Consider the following 18,934-nt stretch of genomic DNA (forward strand, 5'->3'; position numbering starts at 1 on the left):
TGCCACAGCAATCAAACAAGCAAACGAAATAAAAGGCGTCCGCATAGGAGGAGGAGGAGAGATGAAACCGTCACTGCATGCAGATGGCATGCATATGTGTATATGGATGGAAAACCCTAAGTCCTCAGCCAAAAAATTACTAGAACTGATCACCAAATTCAGCAAAATAGCAGGATACAAGATTCACATTCAGAAATCAGTCACATTTCTGTCTACGCACAATGAAACTTTAGAGAAGGAATGCGAAGGCACAATACCTTTTACAATTGCACCCCCAAAATGCAAACACCTGGGAATACACCTGACCAAGGGGGCAGAGGACCTGTATGCCGAGAGCTATAAAACATTCATCAAGAAAGGAAAGAAGACGGAAAGAAAGGGAAAGATAGTCCATGCTCCTGGGTTGGAAAACTTAATGCTGTGAAAATGGCCATACCTCCCAAAGCGATCTGCAGGTTCAACACAATCCCTATCTAATTACCCATGACATTTTTCACAGAAGTGCAACAAACTATCCAAACATTTCTATGGAGCCACCAAAGACCCAGAATTGCCAACGCAATCCTGAGGAACACAAACCAAGCAGGAGGCATCACTCTCCCAGACCTCAGGCAATATCACAAAGCCTCAGTCCTCAGGACCGTGTGGTACTGATACCAAAACTGACGGACAGACCAGGGGATCAGAAGAGAGAATCCGGAAACAAACCCTGAACCTATGGTCACTTAATCTTTGCCAAAGGAGGCAAGGACAGAAAAATGGGAACAAGACTGTCTTTTCAGCAAGAAGTGCTGGGAAACCTGGGCAGCTGCATGGAAAGCAGAACACCCCCGCACACCATGCACAGATATAAACTCAACGTGGCTGAGAGACTTCAGTGTGAGACAAGACACCATCAAAGTCCTGGAAGGGAACATAGGCAGAACATTCTCTGACATCAACCTTACCAAGGTTTTCTCAGGTCAGTCTCCCAATGCAACAGAAATAAGAGCAAAAATAAAGCGATGGGACCTCATCAAACTGACAAGCTTTTGCTCAGCAAAGAAAAGGAGAAAGAAAAACCAAGAGACAGCTTACAGAATGGGAGAAAGTAGTTTCAAATGATGCAACTGACAAGGGCTTAATCTCTAAAATATACACACAGCTTATGCAGCTCAACAGCCAAAAAGCCAGCAACCCAATGGAAAAATGGGCAAAAGACCTGAATAGACATTTCTCCAAGGAAGATACACAGATGGCCAACAAGCTCATGAAACAATGCTGACCATCCCTGATTATTAGCGAAATGCAAATCAGAATTACCCTGAGATACCACCTCACACCAGCCAGAAAGGCCATCGTTAACACGTCCACACATAACAAGTGCTGGAGGGGGCGTGGAGAAAAGGGAACCCTCCTGCACTGTTGGTGGGAACGTAAGCTGGTACAACCACTATGGAGAACAGTGTGGCGATACCACAGAAAACTATACATAGAACTTCCATATGACCCCGCAATCCCACTCTTGGGCATATATCCGGACAAAACTTTCCTTGAAAAAGACACACACACCCACATGTTCATTGCAGCACTATTCACAACGGCCAAGACGTGGAAGCAACCCAAATGTCCATCAACAGACAATTGGATCAGGAAGATGTGGTATATACCCACAATGGAATACGACTCAGCCATAAAAAAGAACAGAACCATGCCATTTGCAGCCGCATGGATGGAATTGGAGACCCTCATCCTGAGTGAAGTAAGTGAGACAGAGAAAGACCAGTACCACATGATGTCGCTTATATCTGGAATCTAGCAGACAGAATGAACGATCCGTTCCACAGAAAAGAAAATCATGGACTTGGAGAAGAGACTTGCGTTTGCCAAGAGGGAGTGGGAGGGTTTGAGAGCTTGGGGTTAATAGATGCAGACTATTGCCTTTGGAATGGAGTAGCAATGAGATCCTGCTGTGTCACATTGGACACTGTGTCTAGTCACAAGATGGAGCAAGAGAATGTGAGAAAAAAAGAATGTATCCATGTATGCGTAGCTGGGTCACCATGCTGTATGACAGAGGAAAATATAATGCATTGGGAAATAAAAACTAAATGAAACTAAACTAAAGTAATTATTTCTACTAAAAAAAGGAATTGGTTTGCTGACAGAGGCCTCTAGGCCGGAATTCCCGAATCTGTTGACCCTCCAGATGCAGCAGGTGCACCTGCCCAGGGGAGGTTTGATTCTTCCTTCAGGGACATAGAGGGGGTCAGAAGGACACTCTGCGTTGGATGCTCTTTAAGTAACTTTAACTCAGAGGAATCAACGCGCCATGGAGACACATATATGGGAGGCTCACGTGTTATGTTGTTTTTCTCTCTGCACACAGACATGTGGCGTAGGTCTAGGTGTACCTGCCCTTGAAGGAGGTAGCTCTATGCTCTGCAGCCTGCACGTGGAATGCAGCAGAGCTGTGGAGGCTATGTCAGGGAACAGAGAACTCTTGCTGTTTTGCTTGTCTTTATGGTTTGTTTTACATTAAAGCATAGGTGATTTACAGTGTTGTGCCAACTTCTTCTGTGTAGAGCAATCCAGATATACTTATATGTACATTCTTCTTCCATATTCTCTTCTTCATAATTTATCCCAAGAGATTGGATGTAGTTCCCAAGTCTATACTTTGCTAACAGGGCCTGTGGTTTCTTTCCCTTCCTTTTTTTTCCCTTTTTTTGTCTCTTTGCCATTTCGTGGGCCATTCTTATGGCATATGGGGGTTCCCAGGCTAGGGGTCTAATCAGAGCTGTAGCCGCCGGCCTCCACCAGAGCCAGAGCAACGCAGGATGGGAGCCACGTCTGTGACCTATACCACAGCGCACAGCAACTCCGGACCCTTAACACAATGAGGAAGGCCAGGGATCGAACCCGCAACCTCATGGTTGCTAGTCAGATTTGTTAATCACTGTACCACGACGGGAACTCCCAGGCTTGAGCTTTCAAAACTGGACCTGCTCCCCACCCCTCACAGGAATTCCTGGAGAGAGTTGGCAATGGCTAGTGAGGTTGCAGTGATTGCTTCCTGGAATGAGAGCAGGGGCGTTTCTCTTGATGCCTAGTGCAACCTCGGACTGTGTGGTGAAGAAGGGACCGTGCACACTGGTTTACAGCACTTGCAGAAAATCCACTTGTTATTATCTGCCTGAGTGTAAACGTTCCCTACCAATTATCTACATGTTGATTGCGATAATTTTCATGGATCCTATTTGTCACCATGTCACCCACAGAGCAGAACAGGATGCAGGCTTCACCTCCGTCGATGGAGAGTGTATTGGACCTGGAAGCAAGAGCCCAGAAAGGACACTCCACCCACGTCCTCTCTACCTGGCATCATTCCTGGGGGCCCGTGAGGGTCCTGGTGTGATACCCTGCTTTTAGGCTCTGCATGCATCAGAATTACAGGAAAGCAAGGAGCCACGACCCTGGCAGTGTCTGCCAACCTAACAGCAAGCAAGGACTGAGATTCCAAAGGAGGAAGCAAGTCTATGATTCCCTCTGCTTAATGCCAGTGTGGTATGTCTGAACCTGCTCAATTTTTTCAATATTTGGACGAGAACTATCAGGAATTGAAATTATAACTTAATCCATGTCTATTGTGCATGACACTAAATTTTCTTCCAGTCTTAGAGGGCCTTTGTGTTGCAGAGCCTGTAGTGTAAGCACAGAATCATGTGTCCAAAGAGGATCCCCAGGGAGATGCTACATGGAGAGGCAGCCCCAGACCCTGGCAGGAAACCAGCCTTCCAACTCCCTCTGCACCTGCTCCTGGGCATGAAACACACACATAGTGATTGTGGGTCTTGAGCGCCCCCTGCAGCCCAGACCTTGTGTCCCTGCAGGGAGGTTTTTGTCTGGGCTCAGACTGCCTTCCCCTCACTGTGCCTCTTGCACAGTAATACCGGGCCGTGTCTTCGGTTCTCAGGCTGTTCATTTGCAGATAGGCCGTTGTTGTTCTGGGAGTTGTCTTTGGAGATGGTGAATCGGCCCTTCACAGAGTCTGCGTAGTAGGTGCTACTACCACTACTATAAATACATGCCAGCCACTCCAGCCCCTTCCCTGGAGCCTGGCGGACCCAGCTCACTGCATAACTACTGAAGGTGAATCCAGAGCCGACACAGGAGAGTCTCAGAGACCCCCCAGGCTGCACCAGGCCTCCTCCAGACTCCACCAGCTTCTCCTCACCCTGGACACCTGCAAACACAAAGACATCCTGGTCAGAAAACTGTCACACGCACACTGAGCTGCCCTCAAATCCTCTTTTTTCCTCCCCCAGGATTTACCTTGTAAGAGAGCAAACAAGACCACCCAGTTCAGCCGAAACTCCATGGCGGGTGGTCTGTGTTCTTTCCGGATCACAGAACGGGATCCTGGGGCTGGGCTCCTTGCCAGAGCTGCAGGGTGATGGCAGGGCTGGTTTTATCTGCTGAGGGAGGAACCCATTTGCATGGCCTCCTAGTATATAAGCGGTTATGGCATCGCATGGCCTCAAAGTGGCAGGTGCCCAAGGCAGGCATGAGGGTCCTGATGCTGGTCGGTTGGATGGCCTTTACGAAGATGTCTCTTCATTGCATCAGTTTCGTCACGGTAGACACCTGTCGCTCGTGGGCCATTCTGATTTCTACCGTGGCACACAAAGCGCTGACAGAGAAGTCATTGTTTTCCCCACATTCAGGAAAGAACCTCACCCAGGGGCGTAGCGTTCTGTGGCGTCTCCAAGGACACACACGTGCTGGGAGTCCCTCCTCGTGTCTGCACTTGTGCTCCTCCTGCTGGACCCACCTGTCCCCTGAAGCAACTGCTGGACAGAGTGGCCTCGCCTGGAGGGGTGGGTAGAAACCCCTCTGTCGTAAGAACATGATGACCTTGTTCTGTTGTGGTGCTTACCTAGGGATATAGCATCAGGGTTCATGGGAAGTGGTTTCATGTATCTCTAACATATGCATTTTTGGATTATGGTTTCTCTGATTGGATGGCCAGGATTGTGATATCTGGATTATATGGCCGTTCTCTATTTCATTTTTAAGTAGCCTCCCTCCTATTCTCTATACTGGTTGCATTATCTTACAGTCCCACCACTGGTGGAGGAGGGTGCCCTTTTATCCACACCTTCTCCAGCATTTATTTTTTGTAGATTTTATAATGGCCATTCTGACTGGTGTGAGGTGATACCTTGTGGTTGTTTTGGTTCGCATTTCCCTAATGATTAGAGATGTTGGGAGTCTTTTCATGAGCATTTTGGCCTTCTTTCATTCTGATGTGGAGACATGTCTATTTATACCTCCTGAGTATTTTAAGTTTTATTGTTTTGTAAATAATGTAGAGTTGATTTACAATGTTGTGCCAACTTTTGCTGTATAGGAAGGTGACGCAGTAATACCTACACATGTGCATCGTTTCCTCTTACTCTCGTCCAGCGTGTTTTGTGCCAAGCTACTGTGTAGAGTTCCTGGCAGCGTACAGTAGGACCTCACCCCTCATCCTTTCTAAATGTAAGAGTTTGCGTCTGTTAAACCCAAAGTCCCAGTCCTTCCCTCTCCCCCCACCTTGCGACCACACATCTGTTGTCGGTGTCTGAGAAAGTGTTTCAGCTTTGTAGATACAGGCATTCTGATGTCACATATAACTGAATCTAAAATACGGCACAAATGAGATGATGACCATGTTATTTATCCACTTAATTTTTATCAAAGTGTATTTAATTGGCAATGTTGTGCCAATTTCCTGACCATTTTTGTGAAAATGGAACTGGTTTCTCAGTTAAAGGTTTGGAAGCAGCCTCTCTTTTTTATTAAGGTCCAGTTGATGTACACTATGCGAACATCCGCCGCACAGCAAAGCAGCCCAGGTTTCTGGCAGTGTCTTGAGGATTTTCTCTGCAGAGTCGCATGTCATCTGCAAACACTGATAGTTCTCCTTCTTCCTTTCCAGTTTGGAATCATTATATTTCTTTTCCTTTTCTGATTGAAATTTCTGGGACTCCAAAACTACATTGAATAGACACAGCGTGGGTGGACATCCTTGCCTCTTTCCTTATCTTAGCGGGAATTTTTTCAGCTTTTCACCATTGAGAACGATGGTAGCTGTGGGTTTGTCATATATGGCTTTTTTTATGTTGAGGTAGGGTCCCTCCATTCCCACTTTCTATCAGATGGGGGTTGGATTTTGTCAAGAGCTTTCTATGCCTCTGTTGAAAGGATCATGTGGTTTTTATTCTTCAGTTTGTTCCTGTGGTATATCACCCTGAATGATTTGTGGATATTGAGGAATCCTTGCATCCCTGTGATAAATCCCCCTTGATCATAGTGTATGATCCTATTAATGTATTGCTGAATTTGATTGGCAGTGTCACCAGCAGAATAGCAACTTGCCGCATGTGGGTAGTCTTGGTGGGTCAGTGACTGTGTGGTCGGCACATCAAGCTGCAGACACGACCAGGTCCCTTTGGAAAGGCCGCACAGATGCTCCGAGCCTCGAGTTCCCTGTCTGTAAAAATACGGACAACAGTGCCCTGCTTCCAGAGGCTGCAGGATTCAAGCAGGAGGTGACGGGCCATGCCCCAGCCTTCCTCCTCTGAGGGAACAGGAGCTGATCCCAGGACAGTCACCTGCCCAGGACACAGAGCTCCACAGTGCGTCACACAGAAAACAGCCGGACACGCCTGGCGTTTCCTTACCCAAGTCTTTTGACTTTTCTCCTTTTATGCACATTGCTCAGGGCTCTCAGAGTTGGGTTTTGTTTCAGGATCCAATTTCAGTCTCGTCCTTTTAAAGGGCCTGTTGGGCACACTCACGTGTACTCACATGAAGACAGATGTGTTTGGTGTCTATCTTGTTTTGCCTTTTAATGCCATACTTTCCATTTTTCCCTTTTTTTCTTTTCTTTTCCTTCTTAGGGCCATGCCTGTGGCCAGTGGAAGTTCCTGGGCTAGTGGTCGAATCTGGGCTACAGCCGCCAGCCGCCAGCACAGCCACAGTCGCACCCACTCCAAGCTGCATCTGTAGTCTACACCGCAGCTTTCAGGAACACTGAATCCTTAACCCACTGAGTGATGCCAGGGCTTGCCCCCGCATGCTCATGGGTGCTAGTCGGATTCTGAACCTGCTGAGCCACAACAGGAACTCCAGTGCTTTCCGTTTGTCACCCTCCTAAGGCAGTCTTCCACTCCCAGTCGTCCTCCTTTGCTGCTCTGCGGGTGGAGCGGTCGTCTTCACAAGGAGGGCCTCCTCAGCGTCCTCTGCGCAGCCTCCTCAGGCAGCACGCCTGGCTCTCCGCCAAACGCACCTGAGTGGGCGGGGGGCTCATCCTCTCCCCTTCCTTTCGCACTTCCCTCCATGTGACTCTCCACGATATTACGTTCTGAGTGTGCTTTCTCCTAAGATTGGCTTCTTGTCCTTGGCTTGGCTTTATTGAAGTTTGAGGCTATGCTTGTGGCCACAGTGGGTTTGGGTTACGGGCTGCACGCTCGTGATAGCCGTCTTACCTCTGGTGACATGGCCTCATTCAAAATCCTGGAGACAGGGCGGTGGCTCAGCCTCCAGTGTGGGGTTTTTGATGGGCACTATGGTGTTGTGGTGTAATAGCAACTAGAACCTGAGCAATAGTAATTATATGGTGCTCCAGGCCCTCTCCCAAACCCCAGCTGGGCTGATAGAAATGGGGTGCAGAGTCTGAGCTGTGGGCGGAGGCAGAGCCCCGAGAGTCTGTGAGACGGGCTCAGGGCTGCAGTGTCCCGCAGGGAGCCTGAGCATGGCCTCTCCCATCGGGCCATCAGCTCTGTCCTGAGGCTCCGAGCAGGGCTGTGCCCAGGTCTGGAATCCAACCCCGCTGTGACGACCTCCTGTGTACATACATTTTCCCCAAAGTGTGTGGGTCGCCTCGGGGCCGTCTGTCCTCCCGGGACCGGCGGGTGCCCCCGACTCAGGAAGGCCAGGAGCAAAGCAGGAGCCACTCGGGGTCCGCCTTGCACCTGACCATCCCTGGTGCCATGGTGAGCAGTGCCGGTCCTTCTGGTTCCGGAAGGCCTGGAGCAGGTGACAGGGGCCCAGCAACCTTCCTCCCCGGCCCACATGCCCCCGGCTGAGCGTCTGCTGCTTGCAGAGCCCCTGCAGAGGGCATTGGTGGCCGTGGACCAGGCCCTCACTTCCTGAGACATAACTCCAGGCCATGAAGCATGGCTTAGTTCACCCAACTTGAGGCCCTTGGCAGTGACCCTGAGGGAACTGGGGTGCTCTGATGGTGATCACAGGGCAGCGCCAACCTCGGCCCTGGGGTGCTCTGGTGGTGATCATGGGGGAGCACCCACCTGGGCCCTGGGGTTCACTGATGGTGATCACATGGCAGGACCCACCTGGGCCCTGGGGTGATCTGATGGTGATCACAGGGAATTGCCCACCTGGGCCAAGGAGTGCAATGGTGTTTATCATGGGGCAGTGTCCATCTGGGCCCTGGGATGCTCTGGTGTTGCTCATGGGGCGGCGCCCACCTGGGCCCTAAATTCACAAGTGGTGATCCCAGGACAGTGCCCCCCTGGGCCCTGAGTTCACTGGTGGTGATCACACAGCCATGGCCATAATCAGGCCTGGGAGTCTGGCTGGGATTGTGGTGTTTCTGTGGGGTAGATGCTGCTCTGTGTCTGTCCCAGTTCCTGACCGCTAGGGCATCAGCATGGTGCCAGCATAACTGGCTGGGTGCCCATGGGGGCAGGGGCTGGAGACTGGCCCCTTGCTGGGACCCCTCCCCTGCCAGCCCATGGGCCCAGAGAGTCCTAGTCCTGGGGGCTGCTTCTCTGCAACCTCTGCCTTGGTGGCCGTCAGTGTCCCCACCCTAGAGGCCTTGGTGATGCCAGGTCATCTTAGGGCTTTCTCCAAGATCTGCTGCATGTCTTCCTGAGTCAGTTGTGTTAACTTTTACAGCCAGAAAAAGCATGCTCACTGGTGACATCAAGGATGTACAAACACATTCTATATCTGCCAGGTCCTCCCAGCATACACCTGGCTGCAGGTAAGTGAGTTGGCTCCAAGGCACACAGCATCAGAGCTGACCAGGGGAGAACAGGCGGGGATGGCAGGAGAGCCTCTGGAGTAGATAGAGTTCTGGCAGGAATGTAGCAGAGGCAGGTGCATGGACAGGCTGCTGGCCAGTCGCTGCCTGTGGAGCACTGCCTTGTGGACGATGGTGAAGCAAGATCAGAAGGGCCACCTCCAACTTGAAGACCTGTGCTGTGTCCTGCTCCTGGCGGAGGCAGGGGCGGGGGTAGGGGCAGGGCCTTGGCTCACAGGCACGGCACTATGGAGAGCAGTTCACAGCTTCTGGACCTTTGGGTGTGGCAGGTATTTCAGGTGCAGCAGACAAAGGATGCTCAGGGTGGAGGAAAGTGGTGGCAACAATGTGGCAGGAGCCGCTGTCTGGACACCAACCCAGCACCTGGGCGTCACCTCCTCTGGTCCTCACCACTCGTCCCAGGGGAGCCATTCCCATTCTGATGATTGATTAGTGGGCTGAGCACAGGCAGCAGTGGGCTCTGCACCAGATCACCTGCCAGCTGCCGCCTGAGCCAGGTCTCTGGGGAAGAAGGCAGGTTTGTGTTAGGAAGATGATAACGAGTGTGGGTGGACAGGGCTCGTGCTGGATGGGGAAGGGGCTCAGGCTCAGAGGGTGGGAGGCATGGAGTGGGCTTCAGGCTCAGAGGGTGGACAAAGGAGCCTCCGTCATCCTGGGACCCAGAGTGCTGGGTGTGTGGCATGGAGGACACTCCAGGACCCGTGGTTCCCCAACAATGGTGTAACTGCTGGAACAGCACCTGCCTCTGGCTGCTCCCAATGGGGCTGCTGGCCAGCTGCCCTTTAGGCTTCCTGAGGGGACCACCATGGGGGGTCTGGGGAGGTGATTGTCATGGCCCTTGGAACTGAAGACCCCACTTTTGGACTTATCAGGCTGCAGCTCTCCGGGGCCCTGGGACCTGCTTCTGTCCCCTTGGTTCTATGCTGAGCGGTGTGGCCTGTCCTGAGGCCCCAGTGCAGGGCGGGTGATCTTTATGGGGCTGCGACCAGATGAGGCCTCACTACGGACCTCCACTCACTGCTGGCTGCCCCCGGCCCAGAGCAACTACCCTCCTAGACTCCAGGCAGGGGCAGCACAGCCCCTAAGGTGCAGGCGGAGTTGGAGTAGATGAGGAAGGGCAGCGGAGCCCAGGAGGAGGTGCTGAGTCTGGGGCCGGGATCTGCAGGAATATGAACCTCTTTCTCACACCTTCTTATAAACAGGTCTCGCCTGAGCCAGGGCCCAGATTCTGGCCTGCTCTTCACGGGTGCAGCAAGACCCCTTTCAAGACCGCATGACTGTCTTGCCAGGTCAAGTCAAAGGCTATGTACGGTAAGGGCCCGAACTTCTCTGATCAAAGTGGCAGCGTCCTGGCTGCAGGAGCCTCGTTTGTTCCGCGTATGACAGAGCGAGCAGACATGGGCACCGGAACCCGGGCCCCCGAGAGCGCCCCAGGCTCCACTGTCAAATTCCCAAAGGGGGAGCGCCGTGGGGCCCGGCTCATGGTGATGCGCCCTCCATGACCTGGTGCAGGAAGCGGAACGAGGGCTCCTCTCTGGGGACGCAGGTGGGACCTGAAGTGCTGAGGCTCAGTGCCGGAGGCTGGTGAGATCGAGGACGGGTAGGCTCATCTAGACTAGCTGGCGGGAAGGGGTGGGTGGGGTGGGGGGCACCAGGCGATAGAGTAGGAGAGAGACACATACAGCGGGAGTCCCTCAAACCTAGACTTTGGCTGAGGGCCCTAGAGCCTTGGACATTGGGAACCTCCGACCATTTTCCACGTCAGCGTGTCTGGGTCAGATTGCTTCCAGCTGTTGAGAATACAGCCAAGGCGAGAGGCTGCAGGGGGCTCCCGGGATGTACCAGAACCCATTCTTAGCCTCCACGCAGTAGTATAGGGGTACTCAGAGCCACCGACTGGCCAAAGGTGTGCCTTATTGTCTCAGCGACGTCTCCGAGGCACTAAGGCGCAAAGCTGCAACCGTCTCCACAGTCGTGTCTGGCTTGGGGGAGGTGGCCAGAGAAGCGGGGACCTGTGCCACTAGGGCACCACGGGAATTCCCAGGAACCAGCTGAGGCTGACTCGCTTTTCACAGAGCCCCTGGGATGTGCCTTATGGTCCTACTGGGGAGGCGGTGGCCAGCGACAAGGGACTCTGAGTTTGCTTTGAGCACTAAGTGCCTCTTGTTGCAAAGAACTTATCTTGATGGGGGCAGATGCTCTCATAGCCTGGTCCCTTCTCTGTCCCCCTTGTCCTCTCACAGGTGTCTTCGAGGGGCAGGCAGCCCTGAGGACTCTTAACTGCCTGCACGGTACTAGCTGTCCCGGTCCGCAGCTGGGAGGGAAAAAGAAAGGAGGAAGCCTCACCCATCAGGTGGCCGGTACTAAGGTGCAGTGCTTGGTGGGGCCTTCAGAACACACCACAACGTAACCTGGCCCGAGTTCCCCAGCTGCTTCCCCAGCTACTCACCTGTTCCCAGAGGGTCCCAGAAAGAGAGAAGGGAGAGGGAGGGGGAGAGACCCCCAGTAAGTCCCCGTGCAGGACCGAAATGTCTCGGTCCATGGGCATAGTTTGGAAAAACAATTTTCCCGACTCGTGGCGAGGGGAAGACAAAGGAGAGGTTATCGGCAGGGATGCGCTTGGTGGAGAGGGACGACCTCCTGATCTTCGGGGGGACCTGACCGCAGGGGAGTTGGTGGGCTTGTTGACCGTGTTGCAGTCACTCGGCAAGTCTTCGCTGGCCAGCAGGAGGACTCTACATGCTGCACACAGACAGGCCTCTGCTTCCCTCTCCCTTCGGGTTTCCACACTCGCGCCCCTAGACACAGCCCTGCCACCTGCCCCAGTCAGGCACCACTGAGTGCATGTCCAGGCCCCGCCTGCCTCGCCCTGTGTCTGTTACCTAATCCCCTCAGGTGACCCGCCCGGGAGTAGGTGCCCACAGCCCCAGGCTCCCTTTGTTCCCAGTCAGCATCTCCTTGGAAAGTAGTGGCCGCAGCTAGAGGCTCAGGCCTGGCTTCTCTGGGGTCCTCCTTTTGTCCGTTCTTCTTGACAATGTCCCTGAGTAGGGACACAAACCCGGCAGAAGGCCAGGTCACCCTGAAGGAAGCCCTCTGGCTGCTTGGGTTCTGGGCAGTGCTGGCCTCAGTCCAGTGCTCTCAAGGCCGCCCCTCATGGCGTTACATCTCCTCAGAGGTGGTGGTTCCCAGGAAGGAGTTACACCATGGCAAGGGCGTTCAGATGCCAGGCTGGCTCTCCTACAGCCTGCATTTTGGGGGCCAGAGGCATATTATCCACATGCGGCCCAAGAAAATCTTTTGGCCTGGACACCTGCTCGTGATGACTCAGGATGAACAAGGAGCCTTGCAGATGGACTACCCCTTCATCCCTTCCGACTGTTACTACCTCGGCTACTTGGAGGAGATTCCTTTTTCCAGGGTCACGGTGGACACATGCTATGGGGGTCTCCGAGGCTTTATAAAGTTAGATGACTTAACCTACGAAATCAACCCCATGAAGGAGTCTCAAAGGTTTGAACATGTCGTTTCTCAGATAGTAGCAGATGCCAATGCAGTGGGACCTATGTATCCACTGGGCTACAAAGAGGAAGAAGACCCCCTGTTCTCTCCAGAAGATGCCAGTGCAGCCCCCAGGATCGCTAGTAAGACCTTTTCATCTCATAGAGCAAATCTGAAAGGATTTCTTCATTGTACTCGGGAAATGCATAATTCCCTAGGAAATCTGTCAAACTCTATTACCTACCTGATAGATTTAGGTAGTATAATGGACTCGATGATTCTAACTCTTGATACAAGGTACTATATTAGCAGCCTACTCGTTTATAATAACCGTGACCCAGCCAACACAGGAGATCTTGCAGAGGGAAGTGCATACTACCAGTATTATCAGAGAACTCTGTATCCAAATCTTCGGCCACACACATCTGTTCTCTTGAATAGGCATCGTCCAAGAGACAACCAGTATGCTTTACGTATACACACTGTATGCGGCAACCGTAATCTCCTACCGGTTGGTCACTTGGGCAGAAATAAAATAATCATAGGTGTCATTGCGTCTGCCCTTACTGGGAGGTCTATAGGTCTGTATTATGATGATATGAGCTGCATTTGCCAGAGAAGGTCTGTCTGCATTATGTTCTACTCCCCTTCATTAACAGACACTTTCAGTAACTGTTCCTTTTTACATATCCAACACGTATATCACTATGCAAGTGTTGACTGCATGTTTCAAACTGCATTTGTGTATCACAATAGAAGCCTGGCAAACGATCGTTGTGGAGATAAGAAGGTGGACCCTGGGGAGACCTGCGACTGTGGCTCCATTAAGGAGTGTTACAGCAACCCCTGCTGTACCGATGAATGTCGGCTTACACCCGGAAGTTCTTGTAGTGTAGATCTGTGCTGTTCAAACTGCAACTATTCCCACTCTGGGACACTCTGCAGGCCAACCCAAAATATATGCGACCTTCCCGAGTACTGCACTGGTACAGAAAGGTTTTGTCCTGGTGATGTTTATTTGCAAGATGGAACCCCGTGCTCCGAGGAGGGCTATTGCTATCATGGAAATTGCACGGACCGCTCCATGCATTGCAAAGAGATCTTTGGCAGAAATGCTGTGAACGCTGCAAATGAGTGCTATTCTATCAACAAAAGGGGCCATCGGTATGGACACTGTAGAAAACTACCTACAAAGACCTACTTTTATGGTTGTAGTGATGCTGATGTATTGTGTGGAAGATTGCAATGTACCAATGTCACTCACCTTCCAGTGTTGCAAGAGCATGTTGGATTTCATCAGTCTGTGATATCAAGTAAGTTGTGTTTTGGGGTGGACTTACACCGTGGGACTGAAACAAATGATGTTGGTTATGTGAGAACTGGTACCCTCTGCAGGCCTCAAGTGTTTTGTTCAAATACCTACTGCAACGGTACTTTGACTGATCTGAGGTATGACTGTATCCCTGAGAAATGCAATTATAGAGGGATTTGCAACAATAGAAGGAACTGCCACTGCCACATAGGCTGGGATCCTCCATATTGTATACAGGTAGGTATTGGAGGAAGCGTGGACAGCGGACCCCCCCCAAAACTGAGAGGGTCGTTAAAACAAGCCCAAGCACCAACCATCTATTTGAGACTGCTCTTCGGTCGCCTTTATGCCTTCATAGCTGCGATGCTCTTTGGTGTGGCCACAAATGTAAAATCTATCAAGACCACCACAGTTAAGGAAGTAACAGTGAATGCTTAGATATCCTAAACCAGCCTCCTGACCCTTGTTCAACTACAGGCAATGTAGAAGGAACATGTGTGAGAAAATCAGTAATGAGATGACAAAGCTGAAGTTCACTTCCTAGAAGTCTGTGGAACGGGGCTGGGGGCTCGTACCGTGAGTGGTCAGAATTCTCACACCAGGTCTCTTTGAGAAGCTGCTTCCCGGCATGCTGAAATAAAACCTAAGAACACACGCCGGTGGCCTGTACTATTTGGTTCGCCCCTAAGAGTGAAACGGAGCCTGAGACTTTGGCCAGCAGAGGAGACCCCAGGCAGCAGCTGGGTCTTGACCCGAGTTCCCGGATCCCAGCATTAACGTTTGCCATGGGCCCTTCTAGGGGCAGGTTCATGATGTTTCTCCATGTGGGTGCTGTTCAGGCCTGGGGGCCTCCTCGTCTTCTCCATAACCTCTCCTTCTCTAAACCCAAAGTGGGTGCAGAGCAATGGAGGGCTACTCCCCACCTGCGCTGGCTGTCTCCTCCTGGGGTGGCTGTGGGCTGCAGGGATGAGAGTGATGTGGGCCCAGGTCCCGCCCGGCGTCAGCAGGGACAGTCTGGAGAACATCCTTCCCAAAGTGGGACACGGAGGGCAGGAGGTGGAAGGTGGCATTTGCTGAAACCCCATCAGAAACTTGTCAATGACCTGGGCCTTCATGGGGAGCCCCTGTGAATGCTAATCCCTCACGTCCTTCCTGCATCTCCGTTTCAGTGCACTGTCAGTGATCGTAAGCCTAGGGATGCACGGTGAATCACAGACACGTGTCCTTAGACCAGGCCTCTGGGGGAGGAACGCCAGTCTCCCTCTGTATCTAAAGAGGATTCAGTGATTTATCATTTTATAATGTGGTGTGAAATGAATGAAAGTTAAATATAGGGGTAAAAAGTAAATGTTTTAGTATAAATTCACCTTTAAGGTTATAAGGACTTTTTTCTCACATTATCATGCTCCATCAGAAGTGACTAGACATAGTTCTCAGTGCTATACAGCCGGGTCTCATTGCTTATGCGTTCCAAAGGCAGTAGTTTCCCTCCATTAACCCCAAATCCCCAGTCCATATATGTGTGACGGGGTCACCTTGCTGTACAGTAGAAAATTGACAGAACGCTGCAAACAAGCTGTAATGGGAAAAATAAAAATCACTATAAAAATAAATAAAATTATAATGACTTTCCCCCATGCAACACTGGCACCTCCTGTAGAATTTAAAACGCAAAAATGAAATAAAATAAAAATAAAACTCCCGCCAAACCAAGGTCTTACACCTCCCACGTCATCCACAGAAAAAGCCACTTTAAGCTGGTCATGACACTTGTTTCTAGAGTTTTCCTAAATGCACACCGTTAAAGCAGTCCCGCTTCTGCACACACTGTTTTGAAACTCTGCCCTCTCGTCTCCACATACATCCTCATGTCCTACCTCTGAAACGCCTTCTAGTTTCCAAAGTTCAGTCTGCATTGAAGATACTCTGGTCCACTGCTGTGTCACTCCTAGGGTATTCTGCTGCTCAACTGGTGAACATGAAGGGACACTTAAACGAGACTTCGGATCACAGAAATACCCACTCACTTCCATGTACTTGGATGCTAGTGGGTTTGCTGGTGCACCGCATTAGGTAACAGTCACAGGGGGAGGCAGGCAGGGCCTGGACATTCACCCAGCAGGAACTGCCCTGGGGGAGGTGGCAGGGCTGTGTCTAGGGTGCTGACACTGACTCCCGAAGGGAGAGGGAAGCAGAGGCCTGTCTCTGTTCAACGCGTTCACTCTTTCTCCCAGTGACTGGAGACTCCGTGTGTGCCTGTAACACGATCAGCAACCCTATCGATTCTATCACCCAGGGACTTCTGGGTCACGTCCCACAGACTGCTATTTTCCTCGTTACGAGCACCCCTTCTCCCTTCTTCTTTGGTGGCTGGGGCTAGACCCTGTCCATTTTGCTTCTTATAGGTGCTGAGAAAGAAATGTTTTAAGTCTTACCAGTATATGTGTCTTGAGGTGGCTAGCAGGAAACTCATTTGCAAACTTTGGTCTTTTGGGTTTTTGTCTTGAAGCTTTGTTGGGCTTACTGAGTAAAACATTCCCCACTGTCCCAGGTGATGGTTACACTCTATTCGTTCTCAACCAACGAGAGGAGAAAAGCTTCCTGAGTGGGAGCCCCAGGGCTGTTTCCCCTACTCTGTCTGCGTGGTCCTCTCCCAGGAGCTGATAGTTTCCGCCTGCGCCTGTGCGGATCTCCTGCTGGTGCACAATGGGAGAGAATAATTATTGCACGTTTTTAATGCAAACTTATGGTTGTCCATAGAGAGGACAGAAAATCAGTGACTGGGTCATGACTGAAAGCCAAATTTCTATTTCCACCATTATGGGAAAATATGTACTCACTCTATTTCAACATAATGTGACCACGGATACATTTTGTGGGTTGGACCCTTTTCTCTTTGCCTCTTTGGAATAGGTGAGGGACTTCCAGTTCCCCACAAGGAGACAGAACTCAAAGCCTCTGGTCATGACAACAATTGTCAGGCCCTTGTCATGGCCCCACCCGTCTCACAGTAATGCCCCCTCGCCACCTCGAGCAACCCCTCCTGCTCCTTCTTACCCGCTGCGTAGAAAGGTATGTGGCCCACTCCTCACCTCTCCCCTATGGGGGCTTTGATAAGCCCCCAACCATGTAGCAAGTGTAGCATCAGACACTTCTTTCCCCAATCTATCAGCAGGTCAGCAGGTGCATCTTAAGACCTCTTCTCTCCATGGGCGATAACGACAGACATGACCATGCACTTGGGCTCCGTGATGATGAGGAGGTCGTCCCTCTGCACCAAGCGCATCTCTGCACCTTAGTACCGGCCACCTGATGGGTGAGGCTTCCTCCTTTCTTTTTCCCTCCCAGCTGCGGACCGGGACAGCTAGTACCGTGCAGGCAGTTAAGAGTCCTCAGGGCTGCCTGCCCCTCGAAGACACCTGTGAGAGGACAAGGGGGACAGAGAAGGGACCAGGCTATGAGAGCATCTGCCCCCATCAAGATAAGTTCTTTGCAACAAGAGGCACTTAGTGCTCAAAGCAAACTCAGAGTCCCTTGTCGCTGGCCACCGCCTCCCCAGTAGGACCATAAGGCACATCCCAGGGGCTCTGTGAAAAGCGAGTCAGCCTCAGCTGGTTCCTGGGAATTCCCGTGGTGCCCTAGTGGCACAGGTCCCCGCTTCTCTGGCCACCTCCCCCAAGCCAGACACGACTGTGGAGACGGTTGCAGCTTTGCGCCTTAGTGCCTCGGAGACGTCGCTGAGACAATAAGGCACACCTTTGGCCAGTCGGTGGCTCTGAGTACCCCTATACTACTGCGTGGAGGCTAAGAATGGGTTCTGGTACATCCCGGGAGCCCCCTGCAGCCTCTCGCCTTGGCTGTATTCTCAACAGCTGGAAGCAATCTGACCCAGACACGCTGACGTGGAAAATGGTCGGAGGTTCCCAATGTCCAAGGCTCTAGGGCCCTCAGCCAAAGTCTAGGTTTGAGGGACTCCCGCTGTATGTGTCTCTCTCCTACTCTATCGCCTGGTGCCCCCCACCCCACCCACCCCTTCCCGCCAGCTAGTCTAGATGAGCCTACCCGTCCTCGATCTCACCAGCCTCCGGCACTGAGCCTCAGCACTTCAGGTCCCACCTGCGTCCCCAGAGAGGAGCCCTCGTTCCGCTTCCTGCACCAGGTCATGGAGGGCGCATCACCATGAGCCGGGCCCCACGGCGCTCCCCCTTTGGGAATTTGACAGTGGAGCCTGGGGCGCTCTCGGGGGCCCGGGTTCCGGTGCCCATGTCTGCTCGCTCTGTCATACGCGGAACAAACGAGGCTCCTGCAGCCAGGACGCTGCCACTTTGATCAGAGAAGTTCGGGCCCTTACCGTACATAGCCTTTGACTTGACCTGGCAAGACAGTCATGCGGTCTTGAAAGGGGTCTTGCTGCACCCGTGAAGAGCAGGCCAGAATCTGGGCCCTGGCTCAGGCGAGACCTGTTTATAAGAAGGTGTGAGAAAGAGGTTCATATTCCTGCAGATCCCGGCCCCAGACTCAGCACCTCCTCCTGGGCTCCGCTGCCCTTCCTCATCTACTCCAACTCCGCCTGCACCTTAGGGGCTGTGCTGCCCCTGCCTGGAGTCTAGGAGGGTAGTTGCTCTGGGCCGGGGGCAGCCAGCAGTGAGTGGAGGTCCGTAGTGAGGCCTCATCTGGTCGCAGCCCCATAAAGATCACCCGCCCTGCACTGGGGCCTCAGGACAGGCCACACCGCTCAGCATAGAACCAAGGGGACAGAAGCAGGTCCCAGGGCCCCGGAGAGCTGCAGCCTGATAAGTCCAAAAGTGGGGTCTTCAGTTCCAAGGGCCATGACAATCACCTCCCCAGACCCCCCATGGTGGTCCCCTCAGGAAGCCTAAAGGGCAGCTGGCCAGCAGCCCCATTGGGAGCAGCCAGAGGCAGGTGCTGTTCCAGCAGTTACACCATTGTTGGGGAACCACGGGTCCTGGAGTGTCCTCCATGCCACACACCCAGCACTCTGGGTCCCAGGATGACGGAGGCTCCTTTGT

At 52.2% G+C, this 18,934-nt stretch overlaps 1 protein-coding gene, 1 long non-coding RNA gene and 1 pseudogene across 3 annotated transcripts; 1 reads left to right on the forward strand and 2 right to left on the reverse strand.

The window, feature by feature from the left end:
* Window positions 1–3,890: 3,890 nt before the first annotated feature.
* Window positions 3,891–4,360, reverse strand: LOC110258826 (immunoglobulin heavy variable 3-23 pseudogene; annotated as a pseudogene).
* Window positions 4,361–4,739: 379 nt separating this feature from the next.
* Window positions 4,740–14,558, forward strand: LOC110258839 (disintegrin and metalloproteinase domain-containing protein 25-like). 2 transcript variants are annotated; one of them, XM_084967146.1, is made up of 5 exons: window positions 4,740–4,859; window positions 8,947–9,034; window positions 10,297–10,405; window positions 11,338–11,462; window positions 12,627–14,558. In XM_084967146.1, exons 3-5 carry the CDS (start codon window positions 10,399–10,401, stop codon window positions 14,340–14,342), a joined length of 1,848 nt encoding a protein of 615 aa, XP_084823272.1. In that variant the 5' UTR covers window positions 4,740–4,859; window positions 8,947–9,034; window positions 10,297–10,398; the 3' UTR covers window positions 14,343–14,558. The 2 variants fall into 2 exon arrangements, with proteins under 2 accessions (XP_084823272.1, XP_084823271.1); XM_084967145.1 differs by lacking the exons at window positions 4,740–4,859; window positions 8,947–9,034; window positions 10,297–10,405 and having other exon boundaries at window positions 11,133–11,462.
* A 677-nt stretch (window positions 14,559–15,235) lies between these two features.
* LOC110258840 (uncharacterized) lies at window positions 15,236–17,583 on the reverse strand. The gene is made up of 4 exons (XR_002341262.2): window positions 16,997–17,583; window positions 16,340–16,597; window positions 15,782–15,873; window positions 15,236–15,480 (listed from the first exon to the last, which is right to left on the reverse strand). It is a non-coding gene; the product is annotated as an uncharacterized LOC110258840 (long non-coding RNA).
* Window positions 17,584–18,934: the final 1,351 nt, after the last annotated feature.

This window comes from Sus scrofa, chromosome 7 (assembly GCF_054392235.1).
Source record: "Sus scrofa isolate SSC_HxYL_T2T_F1_AM1 chromosome 7, Sscrofa_HxYL_maternal_Yorkshire_Landrace_v2.0, whole genome shotgun sequence".
In the NCBI taxonomy this organism is placed as follows: domain Eukaryota; kingdom Metazoa; phylum Chordata; class Mammalia; order Artiodactyla; family Suidae; genus Sus; species Sus scrofa.